A 24,282-nucleotide genomic window follows, 5' to 3' on the forward strand; every position below is an offset into this window, starting at 1 on the left:
ACAAGGTTTAGTTGAGTGTGTCTATGGGAATGTTTGACTATTCTTCCAGAAGTGCATTTGTGAAGTCAGGTACTGATGTTGGACGAGAAGGTCTGGCTCACAGGTCTCCGCTTTAATTCACCCCGAAGGTGTTCTATCGGATTGAAGTCAGGACTCTGTGCAGGCCAGACAAGTTCCTCCACCCCAAACTCACTCATCCATGTCTTTATGGACCTTGCTTTGTGCACTGGTCCAAATCATTTGGTGGAGGGGGGATTATGATGTGGGGTTGTTTTTCAGGGGTTGGGCTCGGCCCCTTAGTTCCACTGAAGGGAACTCTTAAGGCGTCAACATACCAAGACATTTTGGATAATTTCATGCTCCCAACTTTGTGGGAACAGTTTGGGGATGGCCCCTTCCTGTTCCAACATGACTGCATACCAGTGTACAAAGCAAAGTCCATAAAGACATGGATGAGCGAGTTTGGGGTGGAGGAACTAGAAAAAATTAGGCTAACTTTGCTGTTTTTTTTTAAAAAAATTTTTATTCATGAAAGTGTTTTTTTTTTCCAAAAAATTTCATTTGAAAGACCGCTGCGCAAATACCGTGTGACATAAAATATTGCAACGATCGCCATTTTATTCTCTAGGGCCTTTGCTAAAAATATATATTTAATGTTTGGGGATTATAAGCGTAGCACCCTGGGGTTTAGTCAGGGAGCTCCTCATAAATTTACTTGCCAAGAGTAGCCATCTCGGTTGATAGAGATCTATTGATTTCTCCTTAAAGCGGAGCTCCACCCGATTTTATGACAATAGCTCAAGAGGACTACCGCAATGTCCTAATGAAAAAACTGAACTTTTTTTTTTTTTCACTGTACCTTTGTTGTTCAGATCATCTTGTTTAGTTCCTGTACAGCCTGCAGATATGGGCGGGTTTAGTGCGGCTAACTAGTCATTTCCTATTGGCCGCACTGGCTCCTGGGAGCTTGTGTCATTGTTCCCAGGAGTCAGTGCGGCGTTATCGCGTGATTTAAATCCTGGAAGTGACGTTGCTTATCTCAGTTGCCATCGCAACAGGGCGGGATTTCCGCCGCCCGTTGTGATGGCAACCTGAGCTGTTTACGGCGATCCGATCTAAGGTTACTGCGCATGCGCGAAATTGGGAATACAACAGGCGGTGCATGCTGGTCGATCAGCGGCACAATATCCCGGAAGAGGATGCCTGTGGGCTTCACATGCCCACAGGCAAGATGAGAACCGTCAGCAGAAATTTTTAAAAGTTCATTTTTTGGGAGAAAACTGACATCCGAAATTAACAAAAAACGGAACAAGTGAGTAACATATTTCAAAGAAATAATCTTTGTCATTTTCCAAAAATAAAAAAAACGTTATAGACAGTGGAACCCCGCTTTAACCCCGCTTGTTGCACTTTTCTCTTCTATCACTAGGTGGCCGGGAACTTGGTGGTACTAGATATGAGAAGGGCAACCCATGGTCAGGTTATGGGTATATTGGGTATCTCAGCCAATGGGCAGGGGTTTTCTTAAATCCCTTGGCCTGCTGGGAGAACCTATATATTAGAGTATGATCCGTGTTCTGTGCCACCTGGACACAGCTGTCTTTCTTGTTCTTTCTCTTATTCTTTCTCTCCCTTTTTCTTTGTTCCTCCCCCTCTTTTCCTCTCCCTTCCATTTATTCTCTATTTTTTTTCCTTCTCTTACTCCTTGGTGGGGGGGAATGGGATGAGTGGCAGTGCTGGTGGGGGGGTGGGCAGGGCTGGACTGGGACAAATATTTGGCCCTGGACTTAATCCAGACCGGCCCACTTTAATTTTGAGTGTCCCCATCAGCACCCCTCTTACATCAGAGTGTCCCCAACAGTGTCCCCTTTACATCAGAGTGTCCCCAACAGCACCCCCCTTCACATCAGAGTGTCCCCATCAGCACATCCCCTACATCAGAGTGTCCCCATCAGCACCTCCTTACATCAGAGTGTCCCCATCAGCATCCCCTGACATCAGCGTGTCCCCCTTCTCCTCCCCCTCCCACGTCTACTCACAGTTCTGAAGGCAGCTTCTCGTTCCTCTCATGTAATAAGTGACATGACAAGGGGAGAGAGGAAGAAAAGTCTGCTGGCTGTCTATCTCCCCCTGCTGGCTGGAGGCAGCAGAAAGCCTAATCTCTCCAGCAAGTGTCGGCAGCTGCTCCTTGGTGACAGGAGTGAAATTGCGATCACTCACTGTCAGTAAGGAGCGGCTCCAGGACTGCTCCTGACCGGCCCACTGAGCCATCAGCCCACCGGGAAACTCCCGGTAGTCCCAATGGCCAGTACATGCTTGAGGGTGGGATCAGTGGTAGTGCTGGGAGGAGTTCTGATCAGTCAACTTAGGTGCTCTTGATCGAGGTCATCTGCTGATCTGAGAACTGTTGTGTGGACTTTTAATGGCAACTATAATCACAGGTAGTGTTATTCAGTGTGTCTCCGACTTTGTGGTGTCTCGTAGCAGTGACACCTATGCCAAAATCAGGAGATAGGGTCTCCTCCAGCCCCTCCCACTTCACATTCCTCACAAGTCAGCTGACCTCTAGTCTCTGCCCCCCCAGCAATGCCATGAACTGAATGGGCGGCTGCGAAGAGGCTGAGTGGGTGGCCGCGGGCTCCAGGAGCAGCCCAGCTGGGCAGCCGCGAAAAGGCTGGGAGAGCAGCGTGGGCTTCAGGAACAGCTCAGGATTAGGTGACCCCTGGCAAATCATCATTTGACCCCTGAGGGGGTCCCGACCCCCATGTTGAGAACCACTGCACTAGATGAAGCGGGGGAACAATACTGCATTATGGCCACAAGATGGAGCTGGGGAACTATACTGTATTATGGCCACTAGATGGAGCCCGAAAACTATACTGCATTATGGCCACTAGATGGAGCCGAGAACTATACTGCATTATGGGCACTAGTTGGAGTCGGGAAACTACTGCATTATGGCCACTAGATGGCGCTGAGGAATTATACTGCATTCAGGCCACTGGATAAAGCTGAGGAACTATACTTCATGATGGCCACTGGGTGGAGCCGAGGAACATACTTTATTCCTATGATATCAAACGCATAATAGTTATTACTCGAACAGTTATTGAGTCACTGCAGATCAAATGTTTGAATGAGGAAAAATACCTAATTATGGCCACTAGAAGGCCGTATATTATAGGACAGAAGAATGCTCCTCCGCTCCATCTAGTGGCCATAATGTGGTATTTTATCCACTTACATTTGATCCTCAAAGAACATAGTCTGAGAACATTCGACTTTGCCCTATTTGCACAGAACAAATGTTACATACAGTTTCAATGGGGAAGCAGCTATGTTAATTGTTTTTTTTGTTTTTTTTTTCTTTTTTAAATACTCCTAATTGTCCAATTGATCTCATCTCAGCAGTCATTTAACAAGCTTGATAGGCAGAGACATCTTATTTGTATTAAAAATGTAAAAAGCAAAAAGCATTTTTCAGTGCGTAGGGCACATCAAATATAATTTTAAGTATAAAAACATACAAGATAAAAAAGTTACAATACAATACTATACAATACAATAAAATACAATAAAACACGACACAAAAAATAAATAAAATAAAATACGATAAAGTACAATAAAATAAAATATACAATACATTTGATAAAGTAAAATACAAGAAGATAAAATATAATAACATAAAATACGATAATATAAAATACAATGCAATAAAATAAAATCTGATACAATAAAATATGACACAATAAAAAAAAAATACAATAAAATAAAATACATTACAATAAAATAGGATAAAATAAAATATGATAAAATAAAATACGATAAAATACAATAACATAGAATACAATAACATAAAATACAATAAGATAAAATATGAAATCATGTACTCATTGAATGTTGTAAACTCCCTGAGGAAGAATAGGACAGTGCCCCCATCTCTGTGGTCACAATGTCCCTCCCTGTTCCCCAGCGTGTAGGCCAGGGAGCGCCCCTCCACAGCTGTGCTAACATAAGAAATATCACACAATCCGCGCCTCGCGTCCTAGCGACAAATGTACCCCGGGGGCTGTTTTCGGAAAAACTCCTTTGTTTGTAGGATGTAAAAAATATATATATAATGAGCAACATCTACTCCACAATCTATATATGGTCATGCTGTAAGAACACACACAAGACTAAAAAAGAACCAGTTACTTGATTTCAAGAACTAAAGTAGGCATAAACCCACTAAAATAGTAAATACCTTATAAATTTTAACATGTTCATGTTACTTCCAAAAAAAGTAATTTTCAATATTTTTTAAAATTTTCAACTTTCATTCAAATAAATCCCTGGTGATCCCGCCTCGCTCAGGCACTTCCTGTTACAGGGTGACAACGCTTTGTCATAGTCTCCCAGCTGTGCTCCTGGGTTGTCACCCGGGCTTCCAACGGGTACCACAATTGACCATTTCAATACACATTACACCAACTTGATCCACTGTTGTCAGGAAAGCCACTCTGAGAAACACCATGCAGCCATCATCACTGGAGTACATGTAGCCGGGAAGTGGCTGCAAAGAAGCTGCAAGGGATCAGCAACACAGATGTAAAAAAAAATAAAAATAAAAATATGTTAAAGCTCTCCCCTATTTTTGTTATACAGTAGATGGGTGTTCTGGGAATGGTTTGTCACTGAAGGGTTAAGTAGATCAAAGGCATGCCCTTGGGGCGCCCAGGCCTGGTGCTCTGTATCTGAGAATACCCACTTCCTCTAAAACACAAATAGGACGTGGCAAGCTCCTGCGGGCGCCCGGTTTCCGGGTCCCTCAGAGATGAAGCTTCAAAAAGGTAAAAAAGAGGTCATACGACAGCGAGCTTTAAATAGGGTGAGCTTAGGGAAGACGATCTGAAAGCGGAATTGAGCAAGAAATATAGGAATATAGGGGGGGAATTTGTGATTTAAAGGGGAACGATCGTCTTATTGAGGTCTTTGTGATAAACACGTGAAAGAGTTCATTATGCTGTAAAATTGTGGTATCAGCGTATTTAAAGCCTAGTTTCCATGTACAGTGTGTAAATTATATGTAGGCAAAAGAGCAGCCATATTTGTTCATTACATATTATGGCTCTGCTTCCTTCCTTAGCAGTGCCGTACAATGGTTGCGCCTTGTTGGTCCTCTGATCTCATTGCAAGTCAACCAGTTAGGGTCTGGTTGAAAACAAAAAGACTCTTTCCAGTCTTCTATGACATTATTAAAGCTCCTTTCACACGAGTCACCACCAGGGGGCAGTAGCGCCACATATTTACTGCCCTCAATCGCCCATAAGCAATGAACATTGGACTGCTTGGATGAACACACACATACTTGCCAACTGTACCGGATTTGCCGGGATGGTCACGCTTTTTAGTAAGCTGTCCCGCTATGGCTCAGTCCCGGGATCCTGTTTCCTGGTAGTTGAGTGTGAGCAGTCCATGACAGCTTGGTCACAGTACTGGGGATGCCAATGGGGTGCACCCCAGAATAAAAAAAAAGAGACGCTTATTTGTGGCAGTTTATCATTAGGGTCATCTGATCTGTGCCCAGGAATTAGGTCATGTGGGGGAGCTCAAAACATAAGAAAAGAAGGGGCATCTCTAGGAGTATCAGGAAAACATACTTTGGACCTGAAGTCTTCTGACTCTTGGGTGGGATCAACATGGTGGCTTCCTTGAAGGCTTATCAGGCACTATAGTCCCAGGACCGAATAACTATGCTTCCCTCTATTTTCAGGGGTTTGAATGTGCGGGGGAGCAGAATTTTTTTTGCACTTTTTTACTTAAAATAATGGGATTTTATAAGGAGGACATTGTTCCTGCTGGCTTGTGGAAGCATAGAAAAGTCTACTTTAAGAAGCCTGTTATGTGATCATCGAACTGTAGTAATATTTGCTTCAATGTTTTTTCTTGCAAAAACCCCAACTACCAACACTTACAAAATGGCAAACAAAGGACCATCCTATGGACTGAGCAGAGAAGACCAGTTGAAGATTGACCAGAAGTACGACCCGGAGCTGGAGAACATCCTGGTGCAATGGATTAGTGCTCAGTGCAACAATAAGGTTGGCGAACCGGAGGAGGCTGGGCAAATTGGCTTTCAGAAGTGGTTGAAGGATGGCGTGGTGAGTAGACTAGATCGATGATGGGTCACTTACCTGTCTTTGTGTAGGGAGGTCGTTGGAAGTTTGATAGAACCAAAAGTAATCAGCAGTATTCTTTTGGTGGGACAGAAGGTAGACCATGCCTCCACAACTATTGTAGTGGGAGGACCTGCCTTTCCAACGTGAAATAGGTATTATGGGTATAAAATTAATAGCGGATTAAAGTTTTCTATTGTGGTGAACTTCTAAAGCCAAATCACGCATTGTTGCCATAGACCAGTGGTCTCCAAACTACAGCCTGCGGGCTGGATGTGGCTCTTTGCTTGCCTTTATCTGGCACTGGAGGGAACATTCCTCCCACTGACATCAATGATGGGGCACCATTCCTCCTACTAACACCAATGATGGGGCATCATTCTTCTCAAAGGGGATAAGACAGGCTTTCCCAACTTGACGATCCAGATTTCCCCTTCCTGGCCAGACTTGGCTGGTGGTCTCCTTCAGTGCCCCATAACCATTAGATCATCTCATGATCTGCTGGAAATTGGCTGAATTAGGATACTATCATCTAAGGTCTATAGTCATAATTGAAATAGTTGCTTGACCGACCTTCCATTGCTTTAAAAACTCAATCTGGTTGGAGCTTACTCGGGTCTAATGTCTAACCCAACCCCCAATTGACTGCAGTTGGGTGTAGTGATTGGCTATTCAGTTATTCAGGGCTATAACATGGAAGATAGGGGAAAAAGTTATATGCTTCTTCCATACTGGGTATTTCTGTATGTTCTGGGGCAACTGAAGATGTTGCCTTGCCTTTCATGGGCAAAGCACAGGTTAACAGCAATGTAAGTTTGTATTTAGCTATACCATTATTTATGCCCAGATCACCCCATTTGAAGCCCTGAATCTCCAGAACTTATCCACCCAAGCAAGGCCTTTGCTTTTTGTGACTTCCAGAAGCCTTGGTCCAAACCTGCCACTCCTTTTCCAGTGGGGCAAATCTCATAAATGGCCTTTAAGGTCTCTAATTGGATAACGGGACTGTGGGGGAATGTCAGAACTTGAAGCTGTACATTCAATGGTAAGGGTAGTCTTGACAAAAGGTACATGACAAGTTTACTTTATCGAATCCATTGTTATTAGAGGTTTACCTATTACAAAGAAGACCAAAATCCCAACCATGATATTCATTAAAATCACAGCAGGTCAGTGATGAGATTTATAAAGAGTAGAAAGTTTAACAGGTGATTGGGTGAACTTGCACCTTGAGAAATGCAGTTGTTAGGCAGGTCAGCAGAAAAGAAGAGGCCTGTACAGCCTGTACAGAGTGTTGGTGAACCTCACCAAGTTCCCTTCTTCTTCCTCTACAGATCTTGTGTTATCTGATTAACTCCCTTGCTCCGGGTTCAGTGAGCAAAATCCAGTCCTCCAATCTGCCCTTTAAACAGATCGAGCAGGTGTCCCAGTTCCTGAAGGCCTGCGAGAAATATGGAATAGCGGCTGCTGACCAATTCCAGACCGCCGATTTGTGGGAAGGTGAGAACCATAAAATAATGTCCATGTTTGAAGGACTACAACACTTTTCAGCACCTGTAGTTCTGCAGAATCTGCGTCCCCTCCCCCCATCCCCACCCAATCACCACACACACACCTTTCGACTACTTTTGAGCCCATTCTCACCTTTCTCTCTTCTGTAAGCCCACTAGACATGTGCAAAAACCAAAAAATGTGTTTTTTTGTTGCGGGTCGATTTGTTAAGTTACTAATTTTGTTTTGTTGCATTCGTAATGAAATTCGTGTCATTTCATTTTGTTTTGTTTTTGACTGGATTCAAATTTTTTAGATGGATTTGAAGTATTCAAATCAAATTGGAATAGAAAATATTGAATCCATCCAAATGCATTGTGAAGAATAACTGGTTCCATTCTATTTGAAATTCGAAATTTCATTCTATTTAAATGTCAAACTTCAAAATTCAAATTTCAGAAGACGGTTATATTTTATTTTTTTCCTGATCTATTCCTTTATTTTCTATTCTATTCTAATGTTTTAATCTAGTCTTTTCTATTCTGTTTTATTCTACTTTATTCTTTTCAAAATCCAAATTTTGGAAGACGGCTATATTCTATTTTGTTCTATTTTTTCTGATCTATTCCTTTATTTTCTATTCTATTCTGTTGTTTTACTCTATTCTTTTCTATTTGATTCTGTTTTTTATTTTCTAATTTCGGAAGAGGGCTATATTCTTTTTTATTCTATTTTTTTCTGATCTATTCCTTTATTTTCTATTCTTTTCTACTTTATTCTTTTCAGAATTCAAATTTTGGAAGACGGCTACATTCTATTTTATTCTATTCGAAAAATGGCTATATTCTATTATATTCTATATTTCTTTCTCGAACATCACGGGACACAGAGCCACAGTAATTACTGATGGGTTATATAGGGTATCACTGGTGATTGGACACTGGCACACCCTATCAGAAAGTTCAACCCCCTATATAATCCCTCCCCTTGCAGGGATACCTCAGTTTTTACGCCAGTGTCTTAGGTGATGGACGTGTAAAGATGTCCTGTGCTGAGCTCCAAAGGGGAATATCCTATATCCTATACTGGGGCAAACCAGGCGAACTGGATCCATTCAGTGTCCTTTCGTGGCCGAATTGGATGGTACCCGGGCCTCGTGTCTGAAGAAACGAGGTTTTACCTGTAACGCTTCTCTTTTTAGAGAGCTGGACCCCGCATATTAGAAAATGGTTTTTCTAGCCTAATTTCTAGCCGGGTGTTTTACAGGGCCAGAACTGCAGGATCCCCCTATTCGTAGGGGGCCCCAGTCTCTGACGGTTTTTTCAAACGGAGCCCACCGTGAGAGGTGAAGATTGGGTCTGTATAACAGAACCCAGCGACTGGATAAGGTAAGAGGAGATTCCACAGAATTTTTTAATTCTAGTAGGTTTTCTCCTTTAAGGTATATGCATGCTATGCCTATTGTGACCACCGGGGGCTGCCAAGAGCACATACCTTGTCATGCTGATGTCGGTCTCAGTGTTCTCACGCTGCACATCGTCTCCGGCCGGCTCCAGGTAGGATGGGATGGGGGAATATCTCCTGCATGAATGTTCCCCCAGGCTAGGGGGAGGCCACAGGGGTCTCAAAAAGCGGTAGTACACCGCTCGAGCACCGCCGCCGCTATTGCCGCCATTGCTGCCATTACAGGGGCCCCATCACTACCGGCCTCTCTCCTTCCTCCCCCTCCCCCAGCCTTCCTCCATGTTATTTCCGGAGGGTCGGCCAGCGCGGGAAGCGCTCGTTTTTTGGAAATTCGAGGAGGTGCTTAGACGTCCACTCAGGCCAGCTGCAGGCTATTAAAGCACTCTGTACAGGTGCACACAGCCTTTGGAGGGACACAGAGCTGACAGGTCTCATGTAAGGTGGGACACAGGCATTCTCCTAGGCAGCATTTACTAAGGTAACACCAGACTGAGCATTTGGTAGCAGGGCTTTTAGCCGGACTACATCGCTCAGCAGTCAGTGTTCATTTTGTGATACCTCCACCTTGTTGCTTTGCACTATGGGTAGAAGAGGTTCAAACACCCCAAGAACCAGAGACTCTAGGGGATCTCGGTCAGGTTCTGAGGACCCCCTTTCTGCAGCATCCTCCCCCCCTGAGGGGCCAGGGACGGCTAGTCAGAGGGAGCCATTGGTGTCAGGGGCTATACCTGCCTCCGGCACTTCAGCCCCTGTATACATTACACAGGAGGTTTTTTCCTCAACCATTAGTGGTTTAGAGGAGAGATTAATGGCCGTGATTACATCTTCACTCAGTGGAAGAAAACGCACTAGGCCTTCCTCTGTTTCCCTAGACCCTCAGGAAGAGGAGCTCTGGGATAAAGGAGACAAATCCCTTTCAGAGGATCGGGATGGGGCGGATGATTCCTCTTTGGAGGAATCAGGTGGAGAGGGACCCTCTGCGACTTCCCAGGAGGAGAAAGTCTTAGTGTCGATCCTTACTGGATTGGTCCACTCCACATTTAAGTTGCCTGTACCTGAATCAGTTAAAGAACCCTCTTCTTCTTTGGGGTCACTGAAGCCTCCTCAAACAGCACATGCTTTTCCTGTTCATAGTTTACTTGAAAAGCTCATTTATTCTGAGTGGGATCACCCAGACAAACGTTTTTTTCCACCGAAAAAGTTTTCAACACTTTATCCGATGGAAGAAAAGTTTATTAAAATGTGGGGAATACCGGCCATTGATGCCGCCATTTCCTCCGTAAATAATAGTCTGACTTGTCCTGTAGACAGTGCTCAGATGCTCAGGGATCCTGTAGATAAAAAGATGGAATCCCTATTGAAGGATGTTTTCTCCTTGGCAGGTTTAGTGGCTCAACCTGCAGTTGCAGCGATTGGGGTCTGTCAATACCTAAGAGACCATGTTAAGCAGGTTATCAAGGTATTACCTGAACAGCAGGCCCAGGGGTTGGCTAACCTTCCTGCGGCCTTATGTTACGTTGTTGACGCCATCAGAGATTCTATCGTGCAAACCTCTCGGCTTTCACTGGGGTTGGTGCATATACGTAGAATCCTATGGTTGAAAAATTGGTCAGCCGAAGCACCATGTAAGAAGCTGCTGGCTGGGTTTCCGTTTCGTGGTGCAAGGTTGTTTGGAGAAGACTTGGATGACTATATCAAGAAGATCTCTGGTGGGAAAAGTACTCTCTTACCTGTCAAGAAGAAGAGTAAGCATCCCTCTTTCAAACGGACTCTTTCCCCAGCGCCAGGGGCTTCAGCCTCCAGGCAGTCTCGTCAGTCTCCTCCGTCTGGGTTCAGAAACAAGAGTCAGCCCCAGGATAAAAAGAAGTCCTGGGGGAAGAAGCCTACTATGCAAAACACTAAGACCTCTTCATGAAGGGGCGCCCCCGCTCGCTCTAGTGGGGGGAAGACTGCGACAGTTCTCAGAGCTCTGGCAGGAGGACTTCCAGGACAGATGGGTAATCTCCACAGTAACCTTAGGGTACAAGCTGGAGTTTCAGGAATTTCCCTCTCCTCGGTTCCTCAGATCAAGTGTTCCCAGAGACCCAGAGAAGAAGCAGTCGCTCCTTCTAGCGTTAGATCGACTTTTGTCGCAGGAGGTCATTATGATGGTTCCCGCTGCAAGTATCTCTTCCGGTTCTGCCTGCGCTAGCTTTGTTGGGAGTGTTTGATGATGAACAAAGGCCCTATCATCTCAAACTCCTAATTTCCTATCTTCTTTTTTATGCAAAAAAGGAAATCCTTATGAAGTGGATTGATTCTTCCCCTCCGTCGGTTACGGCCTGGGAGGCAGAGATTGAAGCAGCCATCCCCATGTACAGAATGACGTATATAAACCGTGGATGTCCATGGAAGTTTGAAAAAGTTTGGGCTCCGTGGATGGCCTCTTAGGGATATACACTCTATCCTGTTTCCTAATACATTTGGTGGGTTGGGGTGGATCTAGTGGACGGAAAGTCAGAAGTACTTGGTTACTGGTATTGAAATTTCTTTTTACAATGCTATCTTGTTATACATGCTGAATTGATCATATTGTGTTAAAGCATGTGTACCTACTATGCAGAGCTGTGTATTGTGTCAATTGGTATTCTGTAATTTTGCCTTCTTTGACAATAAAGCACCTTTGTTTTGTTAAAAAAAATGATGGTTCCTGCAAAAGACCAGGGATTGGGCTTCTATTCCAACCTTTTTACGGTCCAAAAATCAAATGGGGTTGTCAGACCCATTCTGGATTTAAGGGATCTGAATCGATTCCTAAGGATTCAGGTCTTCCGCATGGAATCAATTCGGACAGTAGTCTCCACCCTGCAGGGAGGAGATTTCTGGCATCGATAGACATCAGAGATGCATATCTGCATGTGCCCATTTTTCCTGCTCATCAGAAGTTTCTGCGCTTCGAGATAGGAGGGCGCCATTTCCAGTTTGTGGCTCTTCCTTTTGGGATAGCCACTGCACCTCGGGTGTTCACAAAGGTCTTGGCCCCTCCTCTGGTCCGATTAAGGGCTCAGGGTATAGCTGTCATAGCATACCTAGACGACCTGCTACTGATAGACCGGTCGGTAGCCTCCTTGAAGCGGAACTTGAGAACCACAGTCAAGTATCTGGAACACCTAGGTTGGATCCTCAACCTAGAAAAGTCTTTCTTAAAACCAGTAAGAAGACTGGAGTATTTAGGTCTGATCATAGATACAAGCCAGGAGAAAGTATTTCTACTCAGAAAAATCACTGCTTTACGGGAGTTGATTCTGGCAGTCAGGACCAAGAGGGATCCTTCTGTCCGCCTTTGTATGAGGCTGCTAGGGAAGATGGTGTCTTCATTCGAAGCAGTGCCTTATGCTCAGTTCCAAGCAAGACTACTGCAACACAGTATTCTGTCGGCCTGGAACAAGAAGGTTCAGGCGTTAGATTTTCCGATGCACCTGTCGCATGCGGTGCGTCAGAGCCTCAATTGGTGGCTCATACCCGAAAACCTGCAGAAGGGGAAATCCTCCCCAGACGACGCCATCTGTGGTGAAACGCACGTCAGGAGGTTGACGCTCTGACGTCATCGCCATTTTCAGTGTGGACGGGTGCTCGCTATGCTGGCCGGCTGTTTGCTGTATTTTTACATACTCATGTGAGTTTTCTACCTTTATCTATTAAATCGTTTTTATCAGTATTACACTATGGCCAGTTCCTTTTTATTTACATGCTTGTGAGATGTCATTTTGGAGTCTCTGCTGTATCCCCCGGTTCCTGCCGCAAGCAGTCCAGAACGCCATTGGATCTCTCATACTGCTATTGAACACAAGCTGTTGTTGGCTTGCCTTGTGGTAAGCGCAATATTTGCACGGAGTGTGGGGTCTCATCTTCACTACTGAGTTTGCTAGTGTTCACTCTAAGTTCCCTTTTTTTTCCTGCTGTATCTTTATGCACTAGTGTAAGTTTTCTACCTTTTCTAAACTTTAATTAGTTTGGCAGTATTACACTATGGCCAGTTTCCTTTTATTTACATGTCCATGAGATGGAAGTTTGGTGTCCTCATTACATCCTTTCAGCTACGATGTATACAGTCTAAGAGCACCATCTGGATTCTCCACACCAAGACGTGATACAGGCTGGTCTTGCCTTGCGGTAAGCGCAATTATTGGGTATTTGCGGATACTGTATGGGTTGTCACTCATATTTTTTACACCATTGACTCTGGTTGGATTCATCCAAGGGGTCTTTCTTGGACTGTTTTCAGATCATCACTTCACATTTTTATTTTCTGTTACTCAATATGGACACTTATTTTTATTCGCAAATATTACATATGGACACTCATGTTTGATTCATACATACATGTGTTGACCCATGTACTTTTCATAATTTAATTTTTAATATTTTTCAACATTTTTGTATTTATATATGTACTTCCTCACGGAAGTCTTTGAGATTGCTTCACGTGTTTCACTTATATTTAGCGCGGTTATTTCTTTTTTATTAGTTATTTTAGTGCACCTTTCTACCGGTTACCTGGACGGTGGTAACAACAGATGCCAGTCTGTCAGGTTGGGGAGCAGTTCTGGAACAGTCTGCGGTTCAGGGGGTATGGTCCAAGACAGAGAGGACCTTACCCATCAACATTCTGGAAATCCGTGCGGTAGGTCTAGCCCTAAAGGCCTGGACTATCAGGCTACAGGGTTGCCCGGTCAGGATCCAGTCCGACAATGCCACAGCAGTGGCTTATGTCAATCATCAGGGAGGCACCAGGAGCCGAGCCGCTCAAAAAGAGGTGAACCAGATCTTAGTCTGGGCAGAGAAGCATGTGCCATGTATATCGGCAGTCTTCATTCCGGGGATAGAGAACTGGCAGGCGGACTATTTGAGTCGCCAGCAGTTACTTCCAGGGGAATGGTCTCTGCATCCCGACGTCTTTTGGGCCATATGCCAAAAATGGGGAGTTCCAGATGTAGATCTCTTTGCATCCCGATTCAACAAAAAGATAGACAGATTTGTGGCAAGGACGAAAGATCCTCTTGCATGCGGGATGGATGCGTTGGTGACTCCGTGGCATCGGTTCTCACTGATTTATGCATTCCCGCCTATTCTGCTACTGCTGCGACTTTTTCGCAGGATCAAACTGGAAAGGAAGTCAATACTTCTGGTGGCCCCCGCTTGGCCCAGAAGGACATGGTATGCGGAAATAGTAAGGATGACGGTGGGTTCCCCGTGGACACTACCGGTACGCCCAGACCTGTTATCTCAAGGTCCAGTGTTCCATCCTGCCTTACAAACGCTAAATTTGACGGTTTGGCTATTGAGACCCACGTTCTGAAGAGTCGTGGGCTTTCAGGTTCTGTGATATCTACCTTGATCAATGCAAGGAAGCCAACTTCCAGAATGATTTATCATAGAGTCTGGAAAGCTTATGTAGCCTGGTGTGAATCCAGGGGTCGGCATCCCAGAAAATATGTCATAGGTAGAATTCTTGATTTTCTACAATTGGGTTTAGAGATGAAGCTGGCCTTGAGTACCATCAAGGGCCAGGTCTCGGCCTTATCAGTATTATTTCAACGGCCACTTGCTTCGCATTCTTTGGTCCGAAACTTTATACAGGGGGTGACGCGTCTTAATCCTCCGGTTAGAGCGCCCCTAAACCCCTGGGACTTGAACTTGGTCCTGGCTGTGTTACAGAAACAGCCTTTTGAACCAATAAGTCAGATTCCTTTGGTCTTGTTGACAAGGAAGTTAATTTTTCTGGTGGCCATCTCTTCTGCTAGAAGAGTATCAGAATTAGCAGCCCTTTCCTGTAAGGATCCTTATTTGATTATACACAAGGATAGAGTGGTACTGCGCCCTCATCCTAGTTTTTTTACCGAAGGTGGTTTCTGATTTTCATTTAAACCAAGACATTGTTCTGCCTTCCTTTTTTCCAGATCCCTGTTCTCCGGAAGAGAGATCTCTACATTCCTTGGATGTAGTAAGAGCAGTTAAGGCCTATCTCGAGGCAACTGCTCAGATTTGCAAAACGGATGTTTTGTTCGTGTTGCCGGAAGGTCCCAATAGAGGACAGGCAGCGTCAAAAGTTACCATTTCTAAATGGATTCGTCAGTTGATTATTCAGGCTTATGGTTTGAAACAGAAGATTCCTCCGTTTCAGATCAGGGCACATTCCACAAGGGCTATTGGTGCTTCTTGGGCAGTGCATCACCAGGCCTCTATGGCTCAAATCTGCAAGGCCGCAACCTGGTCTTCACTCCATACATTCACCAGATTCTATCAGGTGGATGTGAGAAGGCATGAGGATATCGCCTTTGGGCGTAGTGTGCTGCAGGCAGCAGTACAGGGTCCTCAGGTCTGATTGCACCCTAATTGATCGTGGTCCCCCCCCCCCTCAGATAGCATTTCTCTGGGACATCCCATCAGTAATTACTGTGGCTCTGTGTCCCGTGATGTTCGAGAAAGAAAATAGGATTTTTTAAGACAGCTTACCTGTAAAATCCTTTTCTTTCGATGGACATCATGGGACACAGAGGTCCCGCCCCTCTTCTAATACACTATATTTCTTGGCTACAAAACTGAGGTATCCCTGCAAGGGGAGGGATTATATAGGGGGTTGAACTTTCTAGGTATAGGGTGTGCCCAGTGTCCAATCACCAGTGATACCCTATATAACCCATCAGTAATTACTGTGGCTCTGTGTCCCGTGATGTCCATCGAAAGAAAAGGATTTTACAGATAAGCTGTTTTTAAAAAATCCTATTTTTTTTTTTTCTATTCTGTTCTAATTCTGTTTTACTCTATTCTTTTCGAATTTCAAAAGACAGATATATTCTATTTTATTCTATCCTAAATTCAAATTATGATTTTTTTCTATTCTATTCTTTTATTTTCTGTTTTATTGTATTCTTTTCGAAATGCGAATTTCGGAAGAGGGCTGCATTCTAACACTAATACACAGAGTCTTTGAAAGAAATCAGCAATATTCTTTACAATTTCTAATTTCGAATTTGAATCTAATTTGAAACCAATTCAGATAATTCGTTCTTCTTCGGGCGAAATTTTGTTTCATTATTTTGCATTTGTTTAAATTCATTACTAATGTAATCTGGAAATTCGGATACATCCGAATCTCCGAAAAGAAAATTTTGTTTGATTTTTGATTGGGAACAAAACCAACTGCACATGTCTTCTTTATAAAAAAAGAAATCTGCTGTGCTAATATCTCAAGCATTCACACAGCTTTCACCAATCTCCATATTTTGCCTAATATGATTATTTCCTCTTAAGATCATCAGCTCCATCTAGTGGCCATAGTGCTGCATTTTATTGCAAAATCTCAAATCAGGAAAATACCATATGGCCACTAGATGGAGCTGACACTCATAGGTTATAAACATATTAGTCCGTTTATGAGAATTATTTGTGATTTTTTTTTATAAAGACCCCTTTAGTTGGGCCTACAAAACAGATATTTAAAAGGGATTTTTTTTAAAGACAGACACCAAAGAATATGTATAGCCAAAACTTTTTGTTTAGTTTGGATGGCGTAGTGAAGGTTTAGAGCCCATGAGAGGTTATTTTTTGCTGCGGGGGGGCCCTTTTGGGAGATTTATCCTCACTTTTTACCCCATACATGCAACTGGAAGTGAGGAGAAAAAAAAAATTGAGGGAAATGAACAAGGAAGGTTTAGAACTTCTGTCAGTTTTTGGTACCCACTGGGGAATTTTCCCGCCACTCCCTGTTCCAATCAGACCCCGCGTGTGAAGGTGGGACAGGGCAAAACAGGAAACGAGGGAGAAAATCTCCCCTATAGGGACCCAGAAAAACAGCAACAGGTTCCAACTCTTCCTCACTCCATCAAAAACTTAAAGAAAGAAAAAAACATTAATATCACTTTTTAGTAGTCTTATCGAGTGAAGATTTTTTTTTTTGTTTGTTTTTTTGACAGTCAAATGCAACAAGTCGATTGATAAAATTACAATGAAACTGAACATTTATTTATTTCACAGGAAAAGACATGACCAGGGTCCAGCAAACTTTGAAGAACTTGGGTAGTTTAGCCGTTACAAAGGGCGACGGACATTTCAAAGGAGACCCCAACTGGTTCCCCAAGTAAGTTATTCTTACCTTTCACAAGTAAAACCAAAGGAGGTTCAAATAATACATTTTCAAAACAAGTTTCTTTATTCCTACCATGTGACTGAAATTTTGACTTGACGATTTAATGTTTGAGGAATTCTTGGAGAGTTAAAGTCCCTGATAGCTTCTTCTATTTCTTGGGGATTATAGATCCCTTAACTGAGTTCTCAGGTCTGTACACCTGCTGAGCCCATTATGAGGGGTTCCCACCAGCCCTGTGCTGAGTTCCTCAGTCTGTGCACCTGCTGTGCCCATTATGAGGGTTCCCACCATCCCTGTGCTGAGTTCCTGGGTCTGTACAACTGCTGTGCCCATTATGAGGGATTCCCACCAGCCCTGTGCTGAGTTCCTAGGTCTGTACACCTGCTGTGCCCATTGTAACAGGATCCCACCATTACTGTGCTGAGTTCTAGGGTCTGTACACCTGCTGTGCCCATTATGAGGGGTTCCCACCATCCCTGTGCTGAGTTCCCGGGTCTGTACACCTGCTGTGCCCATTTTAAGGGGATCCTACCTTTCTTGTGCCGAATCCCACGTCTGTACACCTGCTGTGCCCATTATGAGGGGCTCCCACCATCCCTGCGCAGAGTTCCCAGGTTTGTACATCTGCTGTGCCCGATATGAGGAGTTTTCACAAAACCCTATGCTGAGTCCCCAGTCTTGCACACCTGCTGTGTCCATTATGGTTGGGTTCCACTAGCCCTGTGCTAAGTTCCTGGATGTGCACACTTGCTGTGCCCATTGTAACGAATTCCCACCATTTGTATGTGCCCGGGTCTGTACACCTGCCATGTCCATTATGAGGGGCTCTCACCATCCTTGTGCGGAGTTCCCGGGTTTGCACATCTGCTGTGCCAGTTATGAGAAATGTAACAGGGGTAACTGGGGCATACAAAAAAGGTGAGTAAAAAAGGACGCAGCTAAAAAATAATTTTTTTTTCTACCACTTTAGGAAATCCATGGAGATCAAGCGTGGATTCACTCAAGACAAACTAAAAGAAGGGCAAAGCGTCATCGGTCTGTAGATTGGCACCAACAAGGGCGCCTCCCAGTCCGGAATGACCGGTTACGGCATGCCCAGGCAAATCCTCTGAACGCCAAAACCACTAGAACCCCCGTGGCCAGAATCGGGACACGTCAAGCACTCATCTCCTAGCTGTCTCCTTTTTCTGCTCTCTTCTCTTATCCTCCCTGGTCCTCGGTACCCAGAAATCATCAAGGACAGCGTCTAGGCCCCTGCTCAAAGTGATCGGCAAGAAGGAAGAGTCCAATACTTTCTCATCGGTTGTCCTCCAATGCATGTGATTGTTTAGACCAGGATCAAAAAGAAGCCTGTGTTTTTTTGTTTTTGTTATGTCCATCAGGGGGAAAATTATTTTTTAAGTTTTTTTGGGTGTTCGGCAATGCCTTAACATTCCACATGTGCCTGCTACTTTTTTTATAGTCTTGTGACCAAATTAAGCCTTGAGATAAAGTTGTGTTTTTTTTTTTGTTTTTATTTTTTTTACGATTTTGTTTGGTTTCTGATTCTGTGGCTGGTGATATTTCCCATGCTGCTTTACAAGCTTATTGCAGTTGCTGGTGATTAAACCATTATTGGCGTAAATAAAAGAAAAAAAGAAGGGAACAAGAGTTTTAGCTGTAGATTCATTCTTAATAAAAGGACTGGGGTGGGACCTTTGCATCTTTTTGGCTCTGCTGTCTGATCTTCAGATCCGATACTGAAAAATATATTTCTGACCTGAATAAAGACCAATCTATGTTTATAAAGTATGAGTGTTGCCATGGACGGGTTTTCTTTTTTGGGTCCTTGCAGCCGTTGAATTTCAAAGAGATGGTGACGGCCTCCTCATATGATAATCCTGATGACCAGCCACTCATGTTAGAACACCTATCATGGAAGGAGGTTTTACTTCATCCTCAACCCACTCATACTCAACTCCTTCCATACTCCTCATACACTCCATCTGTCAAAATTTGTGTAAGCATTTGTTTGTTGGCATTGGAGCTTACACAAGGTTACTGACATCCTCCTCACATGGCGATTGGCTGCTCATTGTATCACGGAAGGTGTTTTTTGGTCACACGTGGCCCTTTTGCCCCCCCCCTCCTTGTGGCCTTCGGTGGCTTAAAGAGACTCTGTTGCTTTGTCCTAATAGCTAGTCCACCCTCAACCTACACATACTCACCCCCCCCCCCCCCCATGCTCCCCAGACCCCAGTCACTCCATTCCTCCAACTGTCAAACCTTGTGTAAGCTTCATGTTGGATTGAGTGGCAAATCGCCATATGAGGAAAATGTGATCCACCTTGTGTATGGTCTGACATCATCCAACATGAAGCTTACACAAGGTTTGACAGTCTGAGGAATGGATTGACTGGGGGGGATGGGGAAAGGCAAGTTTGAGTGGGTTGAGGGTGTACTAGCATTCAGGGCTAAACTACACAATCACTTTAAATTCTGAAGCCACTGAAGGGTGCAAGAATGGGGGCAAAAGGGCCACAGGTGACTCAAAAACACCTTACCTGCTCCCATGTTCCTCAGTTGCTGCATTTCTTCAGTTGTTTAACCTTGGGTAAGCTCTATGTTGGATGGTGATGGAGCTTACACAAGGTTAATACATCCTCACATGGCGATTGGCTGCTCATGCTAGAGCATTGTATCATGGAAGATGTTTTTTTGGGTCATGCATGGCCCTTTTGTCATCTTTCTTGTGGCCTTCGGTGGTTTAACAAGCTAAAGATACTTTGTTGCTTTGTCCTAATAGCTAGTCCACCCTCAACCTACCCAGACTCATTTTTCCCCCCATGCTCCCCAGTCACTCCTATCCTCCAGCTGTCAAACAAGCTCCATGTTGGATGGGGTGGCTAATCACCAGGATCGTCACATGAGGAAAAGGTCATTTTTTTTTGCAAGGTTTGACAATCTGAGGAATGGATCGACCCAGCATAAGCTTCTTATTGGATGGCGTTGGAGCTTAGACAAGGTTGAGGACGTCCACTTCACATGGCGATCTTGGACATTGGCCACTTGCTCTCAAGCACTGTATCACGGAAGGTATTTTTTTGGTCATGTGTGGCCCTTTTGCCCCATCCTTGCAACCTTCTGTGGTTTGAAAAGCAAAACTGACTCTGTAGCTTTGCCCTGAATGCTAGCCCCCCCTCAACCCACTCATACTGACCTTCCCCCATGCTCTCCAGCCAATCCATTCCTCAGATTGTCAAACTAGTGTAAGCTCCATGTTGGATGGTGTCAGACTTTACATAAGGTTGGGAACATTCTCCTCATGCCACTAGCCACTCCATCCAACATGGAGCCTATACAAGGTTTGACAGTTGGAGTAATGGAATGACTGGGGAGCATGGGGAGGAGGTGTAGGTTGAGGGTGGACTAGCTATTAGGACAAAGCAATGGAGTCTCTTTAAATTCTCAAGCCACTGATGGCCATAAGAAGGGGGTAAAAGGCCACACTTGACCCAAAAAACACCTTCCATGAGACAATGCTTTAGCATGACCAGCCAATTACCATGTAAGGAGGACATCATTAACCTTCCATAAGCTCCGGAGCTTACATGAAGTTAGATAATTGGAGGAATGGAGCCACTGAGGAGCATGGGAGGAGGCAAATATGAGTGGGTTCAGGGTGGACTAAATCAGAGCACTGTAATATGAAAGGAAGTTTAGGGAGACTCTGAAGCTTTGCCCTGAATTCTAATCCACCCTTGACTCACCCATACACCCCTCCCCCAATTCTTCCCAGTTGGACTATTCCTCTGAATGTCAAACCTCTATAAGCTACACCTTACACGAAGTCCCTGTGGGAAAAATTAAATATTTATGAATAAACACATGGAGAGAGCGAGGAAGAGGATTCTAATCCCAGGAAAATTCCAGCTCAATCCCAGATATTTATAATTGTTTTTACATTTTACCATAGAGACAAATACAAGCAGAATAATTGGCGAGCCAGCCGGAGGACTGCACAGAGGCCAGAGGTGTTGGGGGGGGGGGCGGGGTCTGGGACAGATGGAGGCAGCTGGTTACTGTTACTGGGGGGTTACTAGGCACAGCTGGGGTTTGAGAGGAAAAGAAAAAAAAAAGAAAGAGGAACTACGCTCCAAACAGAACCTTATAGTCTGTAATGGAAACATTGATTAACCCTAAAGTGGAACTCCGGCCTTCCCTTCATCGTGCACAGTTGTACTGGATCCTCCCCTGGACTCTGATGCCACCGCATACTGTAAGCTTCTCACCATGTGCATTAGAAGCTGCAGCAAGTCAGATGGAGCCCCGTCTTATTTCCTGGCTGAAGGACGTCCAGCATCATCTAGTGCCTTCCTCCTCAGCCTGACTGTGCCTAGCCCGCCCCTTCCCAGCCTGACTGTGCCTGGACCGCCCCTTCCCAGCCTGACTGTCCCTGGCCCTCCTCTTCCTAGCCTGACTGTCCCTGGACCACCCCTTCTCAACCTGACTGTCCCTGGTCCGCCCCATCTCAGCCTGACTGTCCCTGGACCACCCCTTCTTAGCCTGACTGTCCCTGGTCCGCCCCATCTCAGCCTGACTGTCCCTGGACCGTCCCTTCTCAGCCTGACTGTCCCTGGCCTGACTGTCCCTGGTCCGCCCCTTCCCAGCCTGACTGTCCCTGGACCACCCCTTCTTAGCCTGACTGTCCCTGGTCCGCCCCATCTCAGCCTGACTGTCCCTGGACCGTCCCTTCCCAGCCTGACTGTCCCTGGTCCGCCCCTTCCCAGCCTGACTGTCCCTGGACCGCCCCTTCTCAGCCTGACTGTCCCTGGCCTGACTGTCCCTGGTCCGCCCCTTCCCAGCCTGACTGTCCCTGGACCGCCCCTTCTCAGCCTGACTGTCCCTGGCCTGACTGTCCCTGGCCCGCCCCTTCCCAGCCTGACTGTCCCTGGACCGCCCCTTCCCAGCCTGACTGTCCCTGGACCGCCCCTTCCCAGCCTGACAATCCTTAGCCCTCCCCTTCCTAGCCTATCGGTTCTTGGTACGCCCCTTCCTAGCCTGATGGTCCTTGGTCTGCCACTTCCTAGTCTGGCTGTCCTTGGCTGTCCCCTTCCTAGCCTGACTGTCCCTTCTCCGCCCCTTCCCAGCCTGGCTATCCCTGGCCCGCCCCTTCCCAGCCTGATTGTCCCTGGCTCGCCCCTTCCCAACCTGACTGTCCCTGGCCCGCCCCTTCCCAGCTTGGCTGTCCCTGGCCCGCCCCTTCCCAGCTTGGCTGTCCCTGGCCCGCCCCTTTCCAGCCTGGCTGTCCCTGGCCCGCCCCTTCCCAGCCTGACGGTCCTTGGCCCGCCCCTTCCTAGCCTGACTGTCCCTGGCCCTGTATCCAGATACAGCCAGCCTGGGATCGCCCACTCCTTCAGACTGACACCCACCCATCCAGGTATTTTGATATTTGCATAACTCCTCCCACTGCTTGCATCAGAGCCGATGGGTCAGCTATTTACAGCACCCTGCCGGCCCCTCCCACCAGCCATGATCTGCCTGCACTGCATAGAGAAGCGCAGAGGCCCAGTGATGACATCACTCAAATGTAAAATAAAGTATGTATGAACACAATTTTTTTTTTTATAATTAAAAGGCATGGGGGGGGGGGGGGGGGTTGGGGACGACCAGGGAAGGGAAAAATAGAAGATTTCCTTTACTGGAAATTAGAAGAATCTTCCCAATGGGGACAAAGACAGCAATTAAAACCTGACAGAGGTTCTAATCAGCCCGTATTCCTACCAAAATAAAAATGTTTTGCCTGGAGTTCTGCCTTTGTCTCTAACATTGCCCTCTATTATGCAAATGAGTGCCTCCTTTGAACCCACCCCTAAATAGTCAGTGCCCACACAGGTTTAAAGATCACTGGGAGTCACTAAGACCCATGTTTGTGCTTAAAGTGTATGACCAGCCAAAACTGTTTTTCTACAAGTTGTAAAGAATGGTGAAGGGTTAGAACCCCTGCAAGGTTTTTACTTGCATCCAGAGCTCCATTAGAGAGATTTCTCTGCACTTCCTGTCCTGGTGACAACATTTTACCAGATAGGAAGTGAGGAAAACTCTCCAACAGCAACACGTGAGCTTTAAAACATAGGATGGTTCCTATGAACTTTATTTGGTGACAATTTTCCCTTTTGTGGTACTTTGTCTCCCTCTGCTGGAGAAATGTCATAACTGCAGGGTTCACAAACTCGCTTCATCCAACAGTTTGTGTTTTCCAGAGGACCAAATAGAAGCCGAGCTGTGGGGATCTGCAGGTAGGACATAAATCACAGGTGGGTGCGGGGGTGGTGGTACAACGTCTCTGGGGTCCCTGGAGGTCAGAGGGCCTGACCACAATTGACCCACATGTACGCTACTGCTACGTTCTGCGGAAAACACTCCGGCCAAAAGGAACTTTTCCATTTTAGTGGCGGGTCGCAGAAGTCGCACTTGCGACCGCAGCCTATTGCTCCAGAATGCAGTCAGATGCCATGATGTCGGGAGGAAACTGGAGCAGAAAGTCAGCTGACGGCCAATAGAGTGAAGGGGGGAGGAGCTCTCCGCTCTGCAAGGAGCCCCCATGTCAGGAGAGGCGTCAGTGGGGGCATGTGTAGGGAGCAGAGACAAACAGAGCAGGTGAGTGCCACTGATCCCACCCCTCTTCCCATCAGTGTCATCCCGATCCCCACCACTGCCACCAATGTCATCCCGATCCCCACCACTGCCACCAATGTCATCCCACCAATGTCATCCCTATCCCCACCACCGATGTTATCCCTATCCTCACCAATGCCACTAATGTCATTCCTAACTTCACCACTGTCACTGATGTCATCTCGATTCACCACCACTGCGACTAATGTAATCCCTATCCCACCACCGATGTCATCCCTATCTTTACCACTGCCACTAATATCATTCCTATCCCACCACCGATGTCATCCCTATCTTTACCACTGCCACTAATATCATTCCTATTCCACCACCGATGTCATCCCTATCCTCACCACTGCCACCGTTGTCATCCCGGTCCCCACC

At 45.5% G+C, this 24,282-nt stretch overlaps 1 protein-coding gene across 1 annotated transcript; it reads left to right on the plus strand.

Annotated features, from left to right (window-relative positions):
- Positions 1–5,907: 5,907 nt before the first annotated feature.
- LOC141117039 (transgelin-2-like) lies at positions 5,908–19,035 on the plus strand. The gene is made up of 4 exons (XM_073609623.1): positions 5,908–6,143; positions 7,493–7,658; positions 17,130–17,232; positions 18,212–19,035. The coding sequence occupies exons 1-4, from the start codon at positions 5,919–5,921 to the stop codon at positions 18,282–18,284; spliced, it is 567 nt and encodes a 188-aa protein (XP_073465724.1). The 5' UTR covers positions 5,908–5,918; the 3' UTR covers positions 18,285–19,035.
- Positions 19,036–24,282: the final 5,247 nt, after the last annotated feature.

The sequence above is a fragment of the Aquarana catesbeiana genome, linkage group LG13 (genome assembly GCF_042186555.1).
Source record: "Aquarana catesbeiana isolate 2022-GZ linkage group LG13, ASM4218655v1, whole genome shotgun sequence".
NCBI lineage: Eukaryota > Metazoa > Chordata > Amphibia > Anura > Ranidae > Aquarana > Aquarana catesbeiana.

Excerpts from the sequence above, each read along its gene's own strand:
- LOC141117039 (XM_073609623.1), top strand. The coding sequence starts at position 5,919 with ATGTTTTTTCTTGCAAAAACCCCAACTACCAACACTTACAAAATGGCA. Across the intron at positions 6,144-7,492 it reads AGTGGTTGAAGGATGGCGTG|ATCTTGTGTTATCTGATTAA; the intron begins GTGAGTAGACTA and ends CTTCCTCTACAG. Across the intron at positions 17,233-18,211 it reads GACCCCAACTGGTTCCCCAA|GAAATCCATGGAGATCAAGC; the intron begins GTAAGTTATTCT and ends CTACCACTTTAG.